Source organism: Nycticebus coucang, chromosome 4 (genome assembly GCF_027406575.1).
Source record: "Nycticebus coucang isolate mNycCou1 chromosome 4, mNycCou1.pri, whole genome shotgun sequence".
NCBI classification, from domain to species: domain Eukaryota; kingdom Metazoa; phylum Chordata; class Mammalia; order Primates; family Lorisidae; genus Nycticebus; species Nycticebus coucang.
In genome coordinates, this window is record NC_069783.1 from 79,031,304 (window position 1) to 79,049,768 (window position 18,465).

General features: G+C 39.5%; 1 protein-coding gene across 3 annotated transcripts in view; it reads left to right on the forward strand.

The window, feature by feature from the left end:
• CTNNA2 (catenin alpha 2) overlaps positions 1-18,465 on the forward strand; it is a 1,130,561-nt gene that overhangs the window by 861,159 nt on the left and 250,937 nt on the right. For all 3 annotated transcript variants that reach the window (XM_053588738.1, XM_053588740.1, XM_053588739.1), the window contains exon 9: positions 17,643-17,795. In XM_053588738.1, coding sequence (XP_053444713.1) covers positions 17,643-17,795 — 153 coding nt within the window. The remainder of the gene's footprint in view (positions 1-17,642; positions 17,796-18,465) is intronic.

Consider the following 18,465-nt stretch of genomic DNA (forward strand, 5'->3'; position numbering starts at 1 on the left):
AAAAATCAGAATCAAAAAGCTCAGGAGGAGCAGAGTACATAGGAGAGGATTTAATAACACTGTGAAAGGCCATTCTTTGGACATGATCTTCATTGTAGGTTATAGGCTATTCAAGCCTCCTCTACCTTAAGAAAATACTGATAAATCAGCCCTAAATGTCAGACCCCCACATACTTATTTCTTTCCTGGAAAACATTCATTAGGCCAAGTCCAAAGTACATCATTTCATCAGTTGGCAGTAGTTGTTGAAATATCACTATGGGTAAGCTCTTCCCTTGTCAAAGAACTGTTCAGTTCACAAAGGGGTTTAATTTATTTCCATAAGCCAGCAGATGGTTGATTGTTCACACATTGGCTTGACCTCTTTCTTGAGAGGAAGTCCAGGCCACACAAAGAATCTCATAGTTTGATCAACACTTATTAATCAAATAGCCCACTCTACTGAGCACAGAGATACATAACAGCAGTATGAACAGAGAAACTTACAATTACAAGTCTGCTTCAGCTACTGATTTGCTCTTTTCTGCTAATTTCTCTAGGCTCTGGCAATCTAGGGAAAGTGGGAAGGGGAAGGCTAAACAACACTGCCTGAGGCCCAAAACACATTCCAAAGGATGTCTAGATTCAAACTAATCTCTGAGACCTTCTCCCACGTTAGCCAATGAGAATTAATTAAGAATCCTAATCTTGTCAGGGTGCATGGACTCGTTCCTATAATCCTAGCACTCTGGGAAGCCAAAGTAGGTGGATTGCTTGAGCTCAGGAGTTCAAGACCAGCCTGACCAAGAGTGAGACCTCCATCTCTACTAAAAATAGAAAAAAAATAGCCAGGGATGGTGGCCTATGCCTATAGCTCAGCTACCACTGGGGAGGCTGAGGCAAGAAGATTGCTTGAACCCAGGAGTTTGATATTGCTATGAAGAATGATGATGCCACTCCACTCTAGAGTGACAGAGTTAGACTCAGTCTCAAAAAAATAAATAAGTTAAATAATGAACTAATTAAAACAATCCTAATCTTGAGGCTGAGAGATCCATTGTATGATCACAAAAACAAAATTCTATGACATTTTCCAGGATTACATTCTTAAGCAGTTAAATGTAGATTTCAACTATGATGATTTAAACAACAAAGCTAGTATATTGTTTTTGTTTTTCCAGAATGGCCTTTCAGTTTATCAGAATATTCATTTCAGGAGACCCATCCTAGTTGAAGGAAGTTGGCATGTATTTATTGTTGGAGGTTATGTTTAGGCTGGGATTTCTTATCCAAAACTATTACTAAAAGGGAGATAATTTTAAAGCGTGTTGTGCATTCACCATTATGGCCTAAAATGAGGTGTTTCTAGAGCAGATGATAGCCACGAATCGCCTTGATCCTGACTGAATGTACTCAGCAGATCATTGCAGTCAGCTTGTGGCCAAATATATCTGTTCCCATTTGACTCCTCTTTGCTGAGGTTACCTTTTAGTACCTGAGATGGCTTCTGGCATCAGTTTTCCCAGGGGAAAATTTCCATCAGGACTGCTGATATTTCTTTATCTCCCCATTTCCAAGGAAGCAAGATGAATCTGAAATTTAGAAAATGAGTCATCTTCCAGCAGGCTCTGTCCTGCCTGCGGTTGCCACCAGCCCTGGTGGGAGCCCATTTGCTCTAGGACCTCATCACCTTGGGCCTTTCTGATTCCCATGGATGTCACTGCCGATGGCTGAGGGAATTCAATTGCTCTTGTTTGGGTAGGACAGTGTGAGGAAGGTGGTATTAGCTATAACATCCTTCTATTTATGATACATGCCCTTGACTCATCTCTGTGCTCTTTCTTGGCTGAATGAAATTTCCAGGACAGCTGAAAGCCAAACCCTCACTCCACCTCCACCCTGGCCTCACATGGCTGTGTGCTTCCTGCTGTGATCCACTTTTTAAAGAGAGTGACAGTCCTGTGCAACTGCTTGCCCCTTCATTCCTTAGATCTCCATCCATTATTCTGTGCTGTTGATACCACCTCCTAAATACTAAATACTAAAAATATTTAGCCCATTTTTTCTCTCTACTCCCATTGACTCCGATTAATTGCTTTTCGCAAAAAATGATGGTCATAGCCACAAAACCAATCTCCTGGACCCCAGGCTCCCTACCTTCAGCTCATGTTAGATCCAGCTATCTAATAATTCAGTGTTTACAGGCCCTTCTGCCTTTGCATTTGCTGTTGCTTCTGCCTGGAATGCCTCCGCCCCACCTTTTTGCTTTCTTCCAAGAAAACTCATATTCTTTTTTCCTACCAAGGCTTAGCTCAAATGTTACCATATCATCACAACTTTAACCTATTCCTATAAATAGGGTTTACCCAGTAGACTTCCTAAAGGATTTAAAAATACCTCTATTTTGACACTTTTTGCAGTGCATTTAAGATTTATTTGTTTTTTCCACTGCTCATATCTTATGATTCTTTTATTCTTCTGGTCATAGCCTAGTGTTCCAGATAAAGTAAGGCTGCACTACACAGGTGTATGTAGCCACCACCCAGGAAATATCCCAATCAGCAACTTCCCTCCATTCCAATCTCACACATTTATTTCATTGTTTCAAGGCCTGGATTTCCTCACTTAAAAGTCCATTTATACCATGATAATAATTTTTGTTTTAAGTGAGGGTACCTTACCTAACTCAGCAGTTTTCTGTTGCTTGGCAGGCTTTAGAAGACTCAGCTCAAGGTGAATGAGGTACCAGCCTCAGGTGCAAGATTTTATGGGGAGCCAAAAAAACTCACTAATCAAGATAAATCATTTTTTATGCAGTATATTAGAAAATCAAAATGCAAAATAAATTCATGATGAACCAAATAGCACTGTAAATGCAATGCTGAGCCGTATTGAAGCCTGAAGGAAAAAGAATAATCAGCGGCGCTGATCGTGTCTTTAGTTGCAATGTTGCTATTTTGTTCATCATGGATGGAACTCTCTTTAGTCCTGGCTCTGCTCCAGAGCCCGTATCACAGTCTTTATGGCACCTTCTGTAGGAGAATGTTCCTCAGGCATAGCCATGTCAGGTGGCTTTCTTTTTTCCTCTCACATTCATGGCAAAAGGGCTGGCATTTAAATTTTATGAGATGCCACCTTGGACTCCTGATTCGAAGACCTATTTGAATTGTGGTGTCTTTTAAGTTGTCTTACTTCTAATGCATTTCTTCTTGATGTTTATCACAGTGACACGGGCTTTTTATGGCACTCTGAAGTGCTTCAGAGAAAATGGAGAACATTTTAATACTGTTGATTTACTCTTTCAGGTCTACAGTAATTTCCTTACTGCCTAATTATAAGACTCGATTTAATTTACTCTACACATAATGTTTACTGATGCACATATGGTGCCACATTTCAGGAAACCATACCCAGTACAGGTATTTTTGTCATGCTGTTGGATGGAAAATGTCCTTCTTATATAGAAAAAAAAAATGCCAAGAAATGTTATTGTCTCAACAAATAATGTCTTCCAAGGGGGTGGGGTGGGGATTATAGGTATCCTTAACTTGTGAAAGGATATAATCTCTTTATACACTTACTTTATCTTTTCTTGTTTGGAATTCATTGAAGGTACTAAGAATTAGGTTACGCTGATTGCATTTGTTAAGTAAATTCCCTGTTATAATTGTGTCCCACCTCCAAGAAGTGTGCCACACTATGCACTTATTTTTAAGGTCAAATGGTTATGTGGTTACATGTGTGTAAAGAGTTTCACTTGCCCTCCAAATCAGGAAGTGGCTAGGAACTTGGGAAAATGAGAGAGAGAGAGAAAAAACAATAATATCTTCTGGGCTTATTTCTTAACTATCTTTGGAAAAGGGGATATTCGTTTATAAACTCTTAGAGGTAGAAGGAACCCCCAAGGTCCTCCCAGAGCAAGAGGTCTTCTTTCAGCAACCGCAAGACTCCTGTTATAAAGTCTGCTTTAAAGATGGTAGCTCATCCTTTCCCACATCAGCTGGGACTATTATTATGTAAGTTAGTGGTTAGAAAATTGATTAATATCAGTGGTTTTGTAATTATCAACCACTAATGTTGGTTTTGTCTTCTAAAACTTATTTCTCTAAGTTTAAGTCCCAGATAAAAGCTTCAGTAAAGAACTCTATGTAAAGTTTCAAAGATCGAATAATAGTGACATTTATTTATTTATTTATTTATTTATTTTGAGACAGAATCTCACTTTCTTGCCCCTCTGTAGAGTGCAGATATGTCATAGCTCACAGCAACCTCAAACTCTTGGTCTCAAGTGATTCTCTTGTCTCAACCCCCAAAGTTGCTGGGACTATAGGTGCCTGCCATAACTCCGGGCTATTTTTCAGGCTGGTCTCCAGTTTGTGAGCTCAAGCAATCTATCCACCTTGACCTCCCAGAGTGCTGGAATTACAGGCATGAGCTACTGTGCCCAACCAATAGTGACTACTATTTCATATGAAGTTGTGTCTTTGCCATCAATTGCCTGCCTTTTTGTGGCCCTGGTGCTAAGAATAGTTAGGCTTAGGCACTGAGCAGCTGATGCCTCCTTGTCACTGAGATAACTGAAATAATCAGCTCTCTTGGTCATCTGAGCTATTACTCCTGTTTGTACCTGGTTATGTAAGAAGGCCAAAAAAGTAAAGCTGTCTACTCAAACTGATATTTGGTGTCCATTCTTTCCTTGATTCTTTATCAATGATCCTTACAATAATTTTTCAGAGAGATATTAGTGCAAAAATATGTTTTTTAAAATTCCAATGGCAATGCTATAATTTTTTACCCATATAAAGCTCGTAAGTCAGAGAACCCAAGTGGGCTGACTCTGAAGCCTGTCCTTTTAATGACTGCAGTCGTTAAAGTTGGTACACTTTGGTCTTAGTTTATAGCTTTTATTAAAATTCCTTAATGGGAAGAGCATAAGGTAAATATCAATTATTAATGAGTCCTGAGTTTCTCTGTAATAATCATAATAGGTTTCGTGTTTAATATAACTACCATTTTTTTCCTTAAGGCATCCATATCTGTGTCCAGCCCCATGCAAGAAACTCAACTGTGGATGAGATTTTGATAATTATTTTTCTAATTAATCATAGGGGAAAAAGGTAACGGACTTTCGTTTTAGCTGGAGGGATATCTGATTAAACGCGCATCGGGAGACTGGCAGACTTGTCTGGCATATTCAGTGAGAAATGTTGAACAGATTGTGGCCGAGCATTCCAGGATTAAAGAAGAACTATTTGTCTTGAGGAGTTTGGGGACAAGTGTGAATTTTTTTATTTGATCCAACCATAAGTGCTTGTCAGCAGTTGGGGTGATTAACCAGTCCCAGATCCATGCTCTCTCCTTCATAGTTTCTTAGTTTTTCACGAGTGTATCAATCCTGTTCATCTGTTAAGGGCAGGACTTCTATATTTTTATTTGATTCCTCCAATTTCAACAAGGATCAGGCTTCCTTAAATAGCTGCAGTCTACGTTGCAACTGTCTAAAGAAGGTAACTGAGAAGCTAAAAAAGCACCTTTGGTCAAGGCAGGCGGAGAGGTCTGGGAGAGCAGAAAAATGAGTTCCAAGGACCAGAAGAAGTCAGCCCTAATGAACTCTCCTGCCTCTGAGTAGATTTCTTTCAGCCCCTCCTTTGAAATTCATAGGATTAGATCAACATGATCCTGAGTCTGCATCTATAGATGCCAAAATAACTAGTTGAAAGGGGATAATTTGTAACTGATCAACTAGGCATTATGACTATACATTACCGTTATGACTATACATTACCGTCAGCTGGCCTGCTTCTCCCCAGGGTCCATTCTCTGTGTGTTTGGGCAGTCTGTGGAAGCACCCTTGATACTGTTGCCAAATAAGGAGGAAGTGTCAGGATTTTGAGTCTATTCTAAATCAGAACACCTTATACCAAGCAGGCCAGGCAACCCAACCTGATATCTTCCTGATCCACAGAATTTTTAGGAAAATCTAACAACTTCTGCTCTTTTTTCTAACTTTTCCTCTTCTTTCCTTGCCTCAGAGCTTGTACTAGAAAAGAAATTGCTTAGGGACCACCAGAATAACTGATGTTTTCTAGCAGAGAATGCGGCAAAGAAAGAACAAAAGTCAACTTGGTCAAATAATACTAGTCAAACTGACCACTTGGGGGCTCTTGCAAGCCACCTTTCACCTCCTTGATTCTCTTCTTAATCTGGCAAGCTGCTGGGCACAGCAGATGCTCTGTTATAAGTGAGTAATAGGTGAATGGGGCTTGAAAGGGCCAGGGAATGCCATAGCAACTTATGGACAGAGTGAGAAAGATTATGAGACTAAAATCCATTGAGGAACCCATCTAGAACAGACATTGGCAAAGTACTACCTGTGTCCCAAATCTAGCCCTCTGCCTGTTGATGTCAAGTTGTATGGATGGCTTTTAGGCTGCAGCTGCAGGTTTCAGTAGCTGTGGCAGAATCCAACGACAGACCACAAAGGCCAAAATCCCTACTATCCAGCCCTTTCCAGAAGTCTGCCAACCCCTGCTTTAGAAGTCAACGTAGTAGTTTCTTGTCTTCAAATGTCTGCTTAAATAAATAAATAAATAAATAAAATAACACAGAAGTGAATTTAGCTTGAGATAAATCAACTGTGGTGTATGAGTCCAAGATCCCTGAAAAGCTAAAGGACTCTGTCTCCTGCCTTTCCCTTAAATAGTGGCAGCTCCAGTCATTTTATAGGATTTCCACAAACTTGGGGATGTGGAGTAATCACTGGGCTTCTGTCTGAAATGAAGTACCTCTAGGGAAAAATTCAGCAGCTGTTAGAAACGCAAGGCTGTGCAATAGTTAAAGATGGGAAGGGAAAGCGGATAGCATACGGCAGCAGCAAAACACCAGAGAGGGAAGGAGCTTACAGGCACGTAGTTATTCATAACTGGAATAAAGCTGGGGACTGGGGTGAATGGTTCTCTGTTTTAGAAAGTGTGATGAACTCTTTAATAACCACAAGTGGCCAGAAGTGTCAAAGGTACATTTGTCAGTGACATCTGTGCCAAGAAATATGTACCCATCATTCCTTTTTCCTCACCCAATAGCGTCTTACTCCCTGCAAGCTTCCCATCCTGGTCTTGTGAGCTGAGATGTTGCTTGTCTGAATCCCAGTGGGAACTGGTGAGTGTGGGCTGGATTCCTTCCTGGGTGTCTTGTATTTACTGGGGATTCTTTTAAGAACCACAGGACTTGTGCTGTAATGTGGAAGGGCAGGAAATGTGGAAGTACAGGGCCAGATGACTCTTCCTGATATAAATCCCCCCTACTGGGGCAATTGTGTAGGATTGACCCTTTCAGAAAGAAATAGTGGTTTTAGAGAATTGTTCTTCTCTGTACTTTGCTTTGTGTGCTTTAACTATACACCTTTTATAGGCTTCTGCTGTTAGCCTGCCATCAGATCATCCACTTAGTAATTATTTCTACCAATCACTAATGCAATTATGAGGGGATTAAATTATATTTTGAGCAAAATTTCATAAGCTTCATACAGGTTCTTGCAGGGGTGAGGTTATTCTGTTACTGATGCAACTTTTGATTCTCTCACACTGGATTCAAGCAGTTTGTGGTTATTCAATGTGGGTTAATCAATGGCATATATTATAATAGATGCACAGAATGCACTAGCCAGACAGCTTGTCTTAGAACCTTTTTGTAGTGAGCAATTATGGATGAGACATCAGGCTTGGAGTGGCTGACTAGGTATGAGAGTGAAGGATGGAAAGAAAAGTGACCTTTGTCCAGTTAGGATTTGTGAACTTGAACATCCAGGTCCATAAACAAATGGACCTTAAATACCATAGCACTGTTCTTGGTACCGGAAGATCTCACTCTGGCATTTGCTATAGGAAACCAGAGGATCCTCTCTTTCTTCATTTAAACAACACAAATAATGATGCTCACCCTGAAAACTGCACCCCTCACCCACACCTTGACATTGTAAGGAAGGCCAAATGAAATAATGTCTCAGAAAGTTCTCTGCAAGCTATAAAAACAGGACATGCACAGGGTTATTAATAAAGGAAAGAGTAGCCAGAAACAGGAGACCCTTCAAACATGCAGAAGAACTGGTGTACTTTTTAGTCTGGGTTCAGGAATCTGAGCAAGGTAGTTATACTGGCAATGTCTTTCCCACCTTCAGCCCTGCTACCTAAAATCCCACCCTTCTGAATGCTAAGATCTTCTGGGCTAAGTTAGAAACTGAGTAATCAAAGGATAATCTGACGAGGGTTGGACAAGTTTCGAAGGGACCTTTAAATGAGAAAGAAAAAAGCAATATCATGTGAAGGAATTGTAGAAAAACTGGACATTTTTACAAGGTCCCTTAGGCCAACCTCCAACACGTTTAACAAGAAGAATTCATGCTCATCTTTAAGCAGCATAATTTCTGAGGCCAGCCAAGCATGGATGAGGTCATGTTGATCACTGTTAATAATTGGGAATGGAGAAAGTGGAGGAGTTTTCAGCAGAAAGTGAGAGTATATACGGCTTGTCTTATTTTCCTCTGTGTCTCTGGTCAAACACAGGGGTTCATCCACCAATAGTTCCTCAAATGTTGAAAGTAATAAATGTGCAAATACCAGTCACTGAGTAGATTGGAGCAAAGTAAGTGAGAGATAGCACATATTTTCTTTCTGAGGACTTCTGATTTCTCTTATAATAAGGCCCCTGCCTCCTTAGAGCTAATTGCATTAATTAGTATCAACACCATTATATTTTTGGGCATTTGCTCTTATTTCATTCTTTTGGCATAATGCTTAAATATCCATAATAAAAGTATGACATTGGTTTAGATTTTTTAAATAAGTCTGGCTATAACCCAGTTATAACCTAAGAATATGGGGAAGAGGGAGAGGGAGGGGAAGGAGGGGGGAGGATGGGCGGAGGGAGAGTGATTGGTGGGATTACACCTGAGGTGCATCTTACAAGGGTACATGTGAAACTTAGTAAATATAGAATATAAATGTTTTAACACAATAACTAAGAAAATGCCAGGAAGGCTGTGTTAACCAGTGTGATGAAAATGTGTCAAACAGTCTATAAAACCAGTATATGGTGCCCCATGATCTCATTAATGTACACAGCTATGATTTAATAAAAAAAATAATAAGTCTAGATTTTCCTCTTGAGATCAGAAAGAGGTTTTGAAACACCCAATTGAAAATAAATAATTAAGGGACTTTTTTTAGTTTTTCAAGACTGAATGTCTCTCTATTAAAAAGAATTGCAGAGGTGTTTTTCATTGTATGGATTCAAATGGGACACACAACCTTCAAATTCTCGTGCAAGTTGGAGCTTCTGCAATTCTAGTTGGCTGGACAGAACCATTTTTTCCTGGACTGTGTTTTGCAGAGAACTGTTTCATATTCATTAAATGGTTGCAGGTCTTTAGACTTACTGCAAAAGACTGGTGGTGTTGAATGTGGCTCGATATATATGTAGTATCATACATGCTTCATCTTTTGGATATTTTAGAGATAGTTTCTTCTTCTTTCTTTTTTTTTTTTTTTGAGGCTGTGAGTTAAACTATGCCCTTCCTCTCATGATTGTTTCCTCCCATGAAATTAGGAAGTGGATTGTGAAAATCGGTATGATCCATGGACTGTATTCCTTTTGGTTTAAGAAAAGGTAGTTATTTACATTGATGAATAGCCTTAATTCAGTAAAATAGACTGGTAGTGCTGAGCTAATACCTTTAAATGTCTTGTCTTATGCAATTAATATTCCTTTGTCACACATACATTTAAACTGTTGGAAGAAAGCCTTGTGTTCTCGACTCCTGTCAGACTTAACGAATGATTTTGTCAAGTCATTCCTTTCTGCCTTTCTTGATTGATAGCTAAATTTTGGTCGTCTGGCTTATGTAAAAAGTGTTAACTACGCCTTTCAGCTTGTAGGCAAGGGCATTTAAACCATTCTAATAGTCAATTTACAGAGAAATTACATTGCCTGTTTACTGGAGGGGTCAAAAAATGTGCCCCTTTTCATCAGGGACACAAATCACGGGGCCCATGAGCTAATGAAGGCAGTATTTATGAGTTCCTGCACTTGCTGGCTGATACCAAGTTCAAGGTGTCCCTGGTCCTGGCTGCTGAGGACTCTGGCTCCCACATTTGGATACGTCTATGCTTGTGTAGTAGATATATTTAGGATGAATATGGTTTGATCCTAATACTCTTAAGAATGAGAATAAAAATTAGAATGCCAGATTGTCACAGTACCAACCTGCTTTTTCAGCTTTCAACGATTTTTCTATAATAAGGCAGATCCCTGCTCACCTCTGCCACTGCTTGGCTTATGGATTTCCCTGCTTACCATAATTAACATATCAGAGCATGCAAAGTGTATCCCAATCTTTTCCTGGGAGAAATCTCACATCCTTTGGCTTAAACCACATCAGAATCCTAAGAAACATAGTTTATTAAGCATCTCACAATTTATTTTTTAGTTAAAAATGCTTTGAGCCATAAGTTATATATGTTTAAGGTGGTTGCATAGACCAAGTATTACCCATCAGATACATTTTTACAGTAGTCATCTTGGTCTTCTGGCTCTTCAACCACGAGTTATGCACTATTTTTTTCTGAATTCTTAAAGTCTCAAGGAAGTCACAGAATGTTATTAATGAGGATCCAGGAGGCACCTTTATACTTCTGTTGTGGGGACTCAGCATCCCTTTTGCCTCTGGTTGGATCCCCCATAATTTTCCATGGTGTTCACCCACCACTGGGTCTGTTCTCCATGCCCTCGACTGGGGGCTTTCTTCTTTTGGGTCTTGATATCTCAGTTGTGGAGAAGAGGGAAGCTCCAGATCCTCTGGGCACTTCACTTATCATCCAAGAATCACATTCGATCCTGGAACTTGCTTCACTACCATCATCTGTACTGTTGTTTTTGGTCAATAAAGTACACAACACTGACCCAAAGTAGACATATAAATCTGACATTCTGACGTTCTAATTCTAATATAAGAGGTTATGTGCATTAGTTGTTAAGGGCATGAGCTCTGGGGCGAGACAATATAGGTCCTAATCCTGCCACTGCCACTTGTTAGGTTTGTGATTGTGGGCAAGTGACTTAATTCTATTGCCTCAATTTCCTTTACTATAAAATGGGGAAAATGGTAGCTGGCATTTTTGAGAGAAATAAATGAGTTGTGCTAAGTGTTCAGAATAATGTCTGGCATCAAATAAGCATGAAGGTGGTTAATATGAAATATTAGTTTCTCCCATACATCTCTGCCCTCTCCTCTCCACCTCTCACTGCTGTGGCTGCCTCTGCCTTTTTTTTTTTTTTTTTTTTGTAGAGACAGGGTCTCACTGTACCGCCCACTGGTAGAGTGCCGTGGCGTCACACGGCCCCCAGCAACCTCTAACTCTTGGGCTTACGCGATTCTCTTGCCTCAGCCTCCCGAGCAGCTGGGACTACAGGCGCCTGCCACAACGCCCGGCTATTTTTTGTTGCAGTTTGGCCGGGGCTGGGTTTGAACCCGCCACCCTCGGCATATGGGGCCGGCACCCTACTCACTGAGCCACAGGCGCCACCCTGCCTCTGCCTTTTGCATACACCCTCTGTCTCTGCAGCCTCCCTTTGGCTTCCTTTTTTTACATAGCACTGTACCTGCCATGGTAGGCTCTCGTCTCTGCTAACACTTTTACCAACAACAAGTAAAGCTGCTTTCTCGGTTGGGTGGAGGCCGTCTGGAGACCCACAGGACCCCAGCATTGCTTGAGACCCTGAGGGGGCATTTCACTGCCTCTTCTCATGAAAGCAATTGCCCTTGCCTATTGTGGAGGGAAAAGAGGAATTTGACACAGACCTGAGTGTGCTGGGGCAGAAAATGAAATCAACAGAAGGAACTAAGCAGCTGCTCCCGTCCGTCAGGGCAGGCTCCCTCAACCCTTCCCTGTCCCTGTCTCACTGGGATAACTTTTCACTGAAGAGTTTGTTTTATCTATAAAAATAAGAAATCACAGCTGTGATATTCTTAAATGTAGCTCATGGCTGTGGAATAGAACATGTAGAACAAATGGACTGGTAATTCGGTGCATTTGGACAAAGGGCTGAATTGGAATGGCACCAAACAAGTTAACTGACTGATCAGAAAGTTATTTTCAAGTGGTCTTTCCCACCTCACCAAAGAGGTGATTTTGGCAACTGCAAAAACTTACGCTAGTTAAATATGCATATTATCTTTTCAATTTTCTATTGTTATAATAATGCGTAGAGAGAGCATTTATGGCTCACTAGTCTAGGGTAATCACCTGAGCCTGATCTTCTGACCTGGCCTCAGCTGACCTTCACTGATCTAGGATGGCCTTAAAGTGACTCAATTCTGTTCAACATGTTTGTCAGCCTAGACAGGGAATATTCTTCTCATGGGGATGGCAGAGAGCAAGAACAAGCAAGTCCAGGGTCACATGGACCTTTCAAACCCTGCATGTGTGATGATGGCCAACCTTCACGGGCCCCACACATGCCACATGGCCAAACCCATCATCCTGTAGGTTGACACTGCCCAGTTCCCTGGCAGTGGGCATGGATATAAGGAGAAGTGAAGATGGGTCATTAATGTAACAAATCTAAGATAACAAATAGTTATCTAAGTTCACCTCAGTGCTTCTCATTCCATCAGGGAGGCACATTGCTAACTCTGATCCTGACAGTATCTGCACTTCTAGAGGAAAAATCTGGAGAGCAAAGACTGTTGATCTGGCTACACATAAATGTTACTAATGATGACAGCTGTACTTTTAATTGATCCAGCTGACTAGGTTTTGGTGGAGGGATGGATGGTATGGGTGGAGAAAAGCATAAGGTGCCTAATGAAATATTCCTTTTTATTTTTAGAAGTAATTGGTTCTGTTAAGGAGAGATGCTAGTATCCCAATTAAAATCATTTTGCTTCATGAAAGATAGTCAATGCCATCAGATAATGACCAAAGAATTTTGTGTTTCTCTTATAAAGAAAACAAAGTAAAAACTATGATTATTCTCCAAATGTCCTCCTTAGGCTTCACAGATCTGCCTCTTCTCCCCCATCTGCCCCCACCCCCAGCCTGAACAATGAACAATGCCTTCATTTCTGGTGGACTGTGTGCAGTAATCGCACCTCGGCTTATTAAAGTGGCTTTGGGGGGATCACTACACTGACTGATTACCCTAATTGACCTTCAGATTGGCTAAAATTTGCCTGACTTAATGAAGCTCAATTCTTGTCAAGCCCCTTAGGCTGGATGGCTCCTGGCTCAGTCACTTTTTGCTTTGATTTTTTTTCATTTTTAATAACAATTATACCATACAGCTTTAGGAAGTATGATGCAAACACTTCTGTAATCATGAAGGGCCTGGAACAATCATATTTGTGGGGAGATTTAAGGCTTCAGACTTTTGAACCTGTCTGAAATCACCCTTTACCCCCCAAATTTACCTTGGCTGGTATGTCTTACATCATAGTAGAGAAGATGTTAATACTATTATTCTTAAGTGATTTCTCTAAACATATGCCTAAATGACAGGACAGATGTTAAATAGTCAGGCATTTATTAAATATCATCAGCCCAGCCTAGACTTGACTGCTCACTTTTATTTTTGAAACTGAAGATGGTAACTGGGTTGCATAGACACATAGCCAATTCTGCCTAAAGTTTGGCATGCAGAAAGCTTCCATTGCAGGGAAGATTTGGGAAAGAAAGAACATTTTCACACTGCAAGAGAAATGGGATTGATTTGCAGTAGCTACTTGGAGTACTGCATTGAGAAGTGTTGTGAAGTAGTAGTTGAGCTCAGCATAAAAGAATGCTGTAATTGATTAATCATGTCTCCTGTGGTCATAGAAAGGAAAAGTCACATTGTGCTTGCCATTACGTTCCTACTTCATACTGTCTAAGTTCATTCCTTTTAGATAACTCTTCACCTTTTAGTTATTTCTTATAAATGTATATCTATTTTTTTCCAACTTCCACTCATGTTTCAGTACTTAAATTAGTGTTCTGCCAGATCTGTTCTTTACTGAGTTTTTTGTTTGGGAGGAGGGTTTGTTAACATCTGAATTCCTTTTCTGGGTCTGAGAAATTCCTCATTCTATGAATCTTGATATAAGAAGCTAAAAGGGCCAGAACACCTGTTTTTACAAGGTATTTTTTTCTCAGCACCTCCCACCTGTACCCTTGCAACTAGAGGTGGACATGTGACCCAGAGGTTTGGTCTCTATTTCATCAAAATAACAACCAGGTGACTCCTCCTAAGATTTTGAATCAAAAGCTGTGCAAGCAAAGACCCAGGATATTTTAGCATTTCTGAATCCTGTCCATTCTTTAAATGAACAGGACAATTTTTTTTTCTGCTTAAATCAGCTAAAATTAGTTTCTAATGCTTGAGACTGAGAACTTGACTGATGTAATAGGTCTCCCAGGGAAGCATTCCTCAAACTTTATTGTGTGAAGGAGTCACTAAGGCATCTCATTATTACTAAAATTCAGATTCTAATTAAAATGAAGGTCTGGGTGGGGCCTCAGGTTTGCATTTCTAATATTTCTAATAACCTCTCAGGAAATGGCCTCATGATGCTGGCTTGTGGCCCATACTTCAAACAGAAAAAAATCTAGGGAAGATAAGGCAGGTTGAAAGAAGACAGAGTTGGCATGAAAAAGGGAAAGACAAAAAGATCTGTTTCAGGATTATACTAGGACAGGCCAAGTACTGTAACTAATAAACTGTAAAATGTACAAAGGCCCCAGCACAATAGAATGGTATTTCTTAATTATGTAACAATATTGGGCCAGGAACAGAATACTGGGCCCCTCTCCTACATGCACTTAAGGCCCAGGTTGATTGGGAGTATAGGGGATGTCTGCCATCTTCAACTGAAATTTTCTCATCTTTGTCTAGTGGAGGCCTCCTGGGTTTTTCTGTTCTGACCCTGGTAGTCTTTGATCACTCTCTGGCATAACAAGGTAATCACTCTCAGCCTGAGGGTACCTGGAGTTAGCCATTTCTCACCAATATCTTTTGTAATGTAAAATTACATTTCAAGTTGTTTATTACTGCTGAGCTGGCCATAATTTCCAGCCTTTTTCATTGGACAGAACTGAGAAACTAAGCATGTACATGTGCTTTCAATTTTAAAATCTTCTGTTCAGATGTTGGCAAGGATATGGAGAAAAGGGCACCCTCGAACACCCTTGGTATGAGTGTAAATTGGCACAGTCCTTATAGAAAATAGTGTAGATGTTTCCCTAAAATTAAAAATATAATTACCATATTGTTCAGCAATGCTACTTCTGATTATATATCTGAAGAGAATAAAATTTGTATCTCAAAGAGATATCTGCATTCTCACATTTATTGCAGCATTATTTCAATAGCCAAGATATGGAAACAACCTATATATACGTGTGTGTGTGTATGTGTGTATATACACTAATATGTATATATATGTATATACATAAACAATGACTAATTATGAAAGCATACTTTATTAGCAATTTGAAAATATACAATACATTATTAGGGTATTGTTTTCAATATATAATGTATTTAGGAAATTTTTCATCAATCACAATGTTCAATATTCATTTTTGTTTTGATTTTTTTTTTCAGGGATCTCTACAAGCTATATATTGAATTTCTTTTGCCTATGTTCAATAGTTATCATTCTTTCTCAAATTTTTTATCTCAAGTTTGGATTTAATTTTTTTTTCTTGTTTTCTCCTGTTATTTCTCTTAAGGCATTTGCTCTTATGTGTATTTATTCTTGCTTAGTCTTCCTCTTGAAATGATTTTTCTTTCATTTATAATTCTTCCTTGACTTTCATGACCCAATTCTTTAGCATTGTTCTTGTTCAAATTACATTGTTCTTTCATATCTTATATCACTTTCTTAATGTCTTTTATTTTATTTAAAATAGTAGGTTGTAGTTTTAACCTATTGTATAAGCATCTTTCTGGAATGCTTTCAGTGTGTGGAGGGATGATATTATGTTCCTTCTTCTCATTTCTTCTGCGATAACTCTGTGTGAGATTTGACTTGGATGGTTTTAAGTTGCCCGTTTTTGTGAACATCACAGTATTCCCAAAGGGTGAGAAAGAGGCTTGATGCAGATAGCATTCTTAGCTTCCCAGACCTCTCTCTTCTGCTGTTTTTGCGTGGTGCTGAAAAGTATGGTGGCTTGGTTGGTGAGGTAGCCTGGCTCCATTCATCACCCCACTTTATATGAACTTTCTCTGTCTTTCATCTCTGTTGTCCTTGTCAATTCAATTTTGGTTACACTGTCAGTAGTTTGTCTTCCACGTGGGGCCCTGTACTGGAAGAGTCACAGCAGGTCAGTGTCAAGGGTGCACTGAACTTTCTCTTCAGACCTTCTTATCCTAGGCTCTGCCTCTTGTTACCTTATGATAACAGAAAAGTTATTTAACTTTTTGAAGTTCCAGCTTCTTCACTTGAAGAAATGGTTTTACAATATTTTTTTTCTCATGGTGTTGTTGCAGGAATAAAATGTTTTAGTGTGCAAAGATATTATCTGAGAATCTGTTACATTGGACATACTCCCAAAGCAGGATCTCACCAATAACCAACATTATTCTCAGGCAGTAATTTAATACACTTTGACAAATGAGTAACTAAGTAATATTAACTTCCCATAGAGTTTATTATATCTTATATAATGAAATGTCAAACCTAATTCAAAGTTAAACCAAATTAAGTTGTACATACATGTGAACATACCTTACGGTAATTAGTACAAAAAGAAATTAAGATTTGTTGAGAGTAGTTCTTCTGAAAAATAACAAATATCAAGAGATTTGCCTGAATACTTCTTGATGAGTGTATTTGCTTGGAACACATATGGATTGCTTGCCATCTTCTTTTGTGTTTATTTTTATTTATATCCTGTATACATTCAGACAATCGTGAACACAGCAGCACTAAGGTGATTGTGCAGAGACAGTTTCATTTCATTTTCATACAGCTGCCCTGCTTCCTGTTTTAACAATGTGGGAATTATGTATACTTATACATTGTTAGAAGATTTGGGTTTGTGTATTTTTATTTACCTTGAAGAATAGCTGTAAGTGTTTCTTTCTGGAGCATAATAGCTATGTCATCATAGCACCTGGGGAGAGACATTTTTGAGATTATTAGATGTTTCACATTGCTGCATCTATCAAATACATACAATAGATCTGGAAAAGACAGGAGATTGCACAGCAGCAAAGTTTTACAGGTGGCTTCCAGGTTCAGATCTTCATTAAAAGTCTTCCCTATTTGCTGATTGATACCTAGATTTCTCTTTTCTCAAGATCCTGAGTTTTGAACTGTATCATCATTCAAAACCTTTGTTTGCATTAATGAAGGATAAACACAGACCTTGGACAGGTGAGGGCTTAGCATTTATTGAGCTACAGGCCATATGTGTAACTTTCTAGTTGACATTGAATTCACAGGCATATCATTAATCATTGGCCTTTGATTTGCTTTGACTATGATAAGCACTGGGGGCATTAGTGAGAGAGAGTTAAATAGTTATTTCCATGGGTAACAAGAACTGGAAAATAGTTTAGAAAAAAATGGGTAATTCTTCTATTCCTTAATCATGTGTTGTTTTCTGTTTTTGTTTTAACTGTAGCTTCGGAAAGCAGTGATGGATCACATATCTGATTCTTTCTTGGAAACCAACGTCCCTTTGCTAGTTCTCATTGAGGCTGCAAAGAGTGGGAATGAAAAGGAGGTGAAAGAATATGCCCAGGTTTTCCGTGAACATGCCAACAAACTGGTGGAGGTGAGTCAGGAATGGCCTGAAAATCAGTATTTCTTGTTGAGTATAATCTCTACATGTGGCTCTGGGAATGTCAATGGACAGGTATTCAATGGTTTTCTTGGAGAAATAAAGTCCTGTAACCTTCCTTTCCTTTACCTTCTGAGCACTATACCCCTTTCAAAGGAATCAGGTTACCAGTAACTCCCTCCTCTGTATCCTACAACTCCAAGCATGCCCTTAAATGTATCTGCCAGTTTTCCTGAGCAGTAGGTAGAGGCTGAAACAGGGGAAGCAGAAGGGATGCTCCAAAGCGTTGATTTGAGGGAGTCTGTTAAAACTGCCAAATGGAAACCAAGAACACTGTTCTCTTTTCTTCCTCCTCACCTCCCTGTCTACTCCACCCACTGAAGCCTAGATTAGCTGCCCACACTGTGGAACTTGTAGGGAAAAATAAAGTCCCACTTCTCTCAAAAAGCAATGTCTGGATGCCTGGTGAAAGATCTGGGGGCAGTACAAGGGTAAGTTCAGGGTCCTAAGTATATTTTATGTGTTAGGGGAATCTGTGGGAGTTGCTTTATAAATGCAAAATTGTATTATGTCATATTGAAACAAAATATTGTGCAGGGATATGATAAGTAGGCTGCCTAAATTTAGGAGCTGAAAACTAACAGCTTGGCAAAGGTGGGATTAA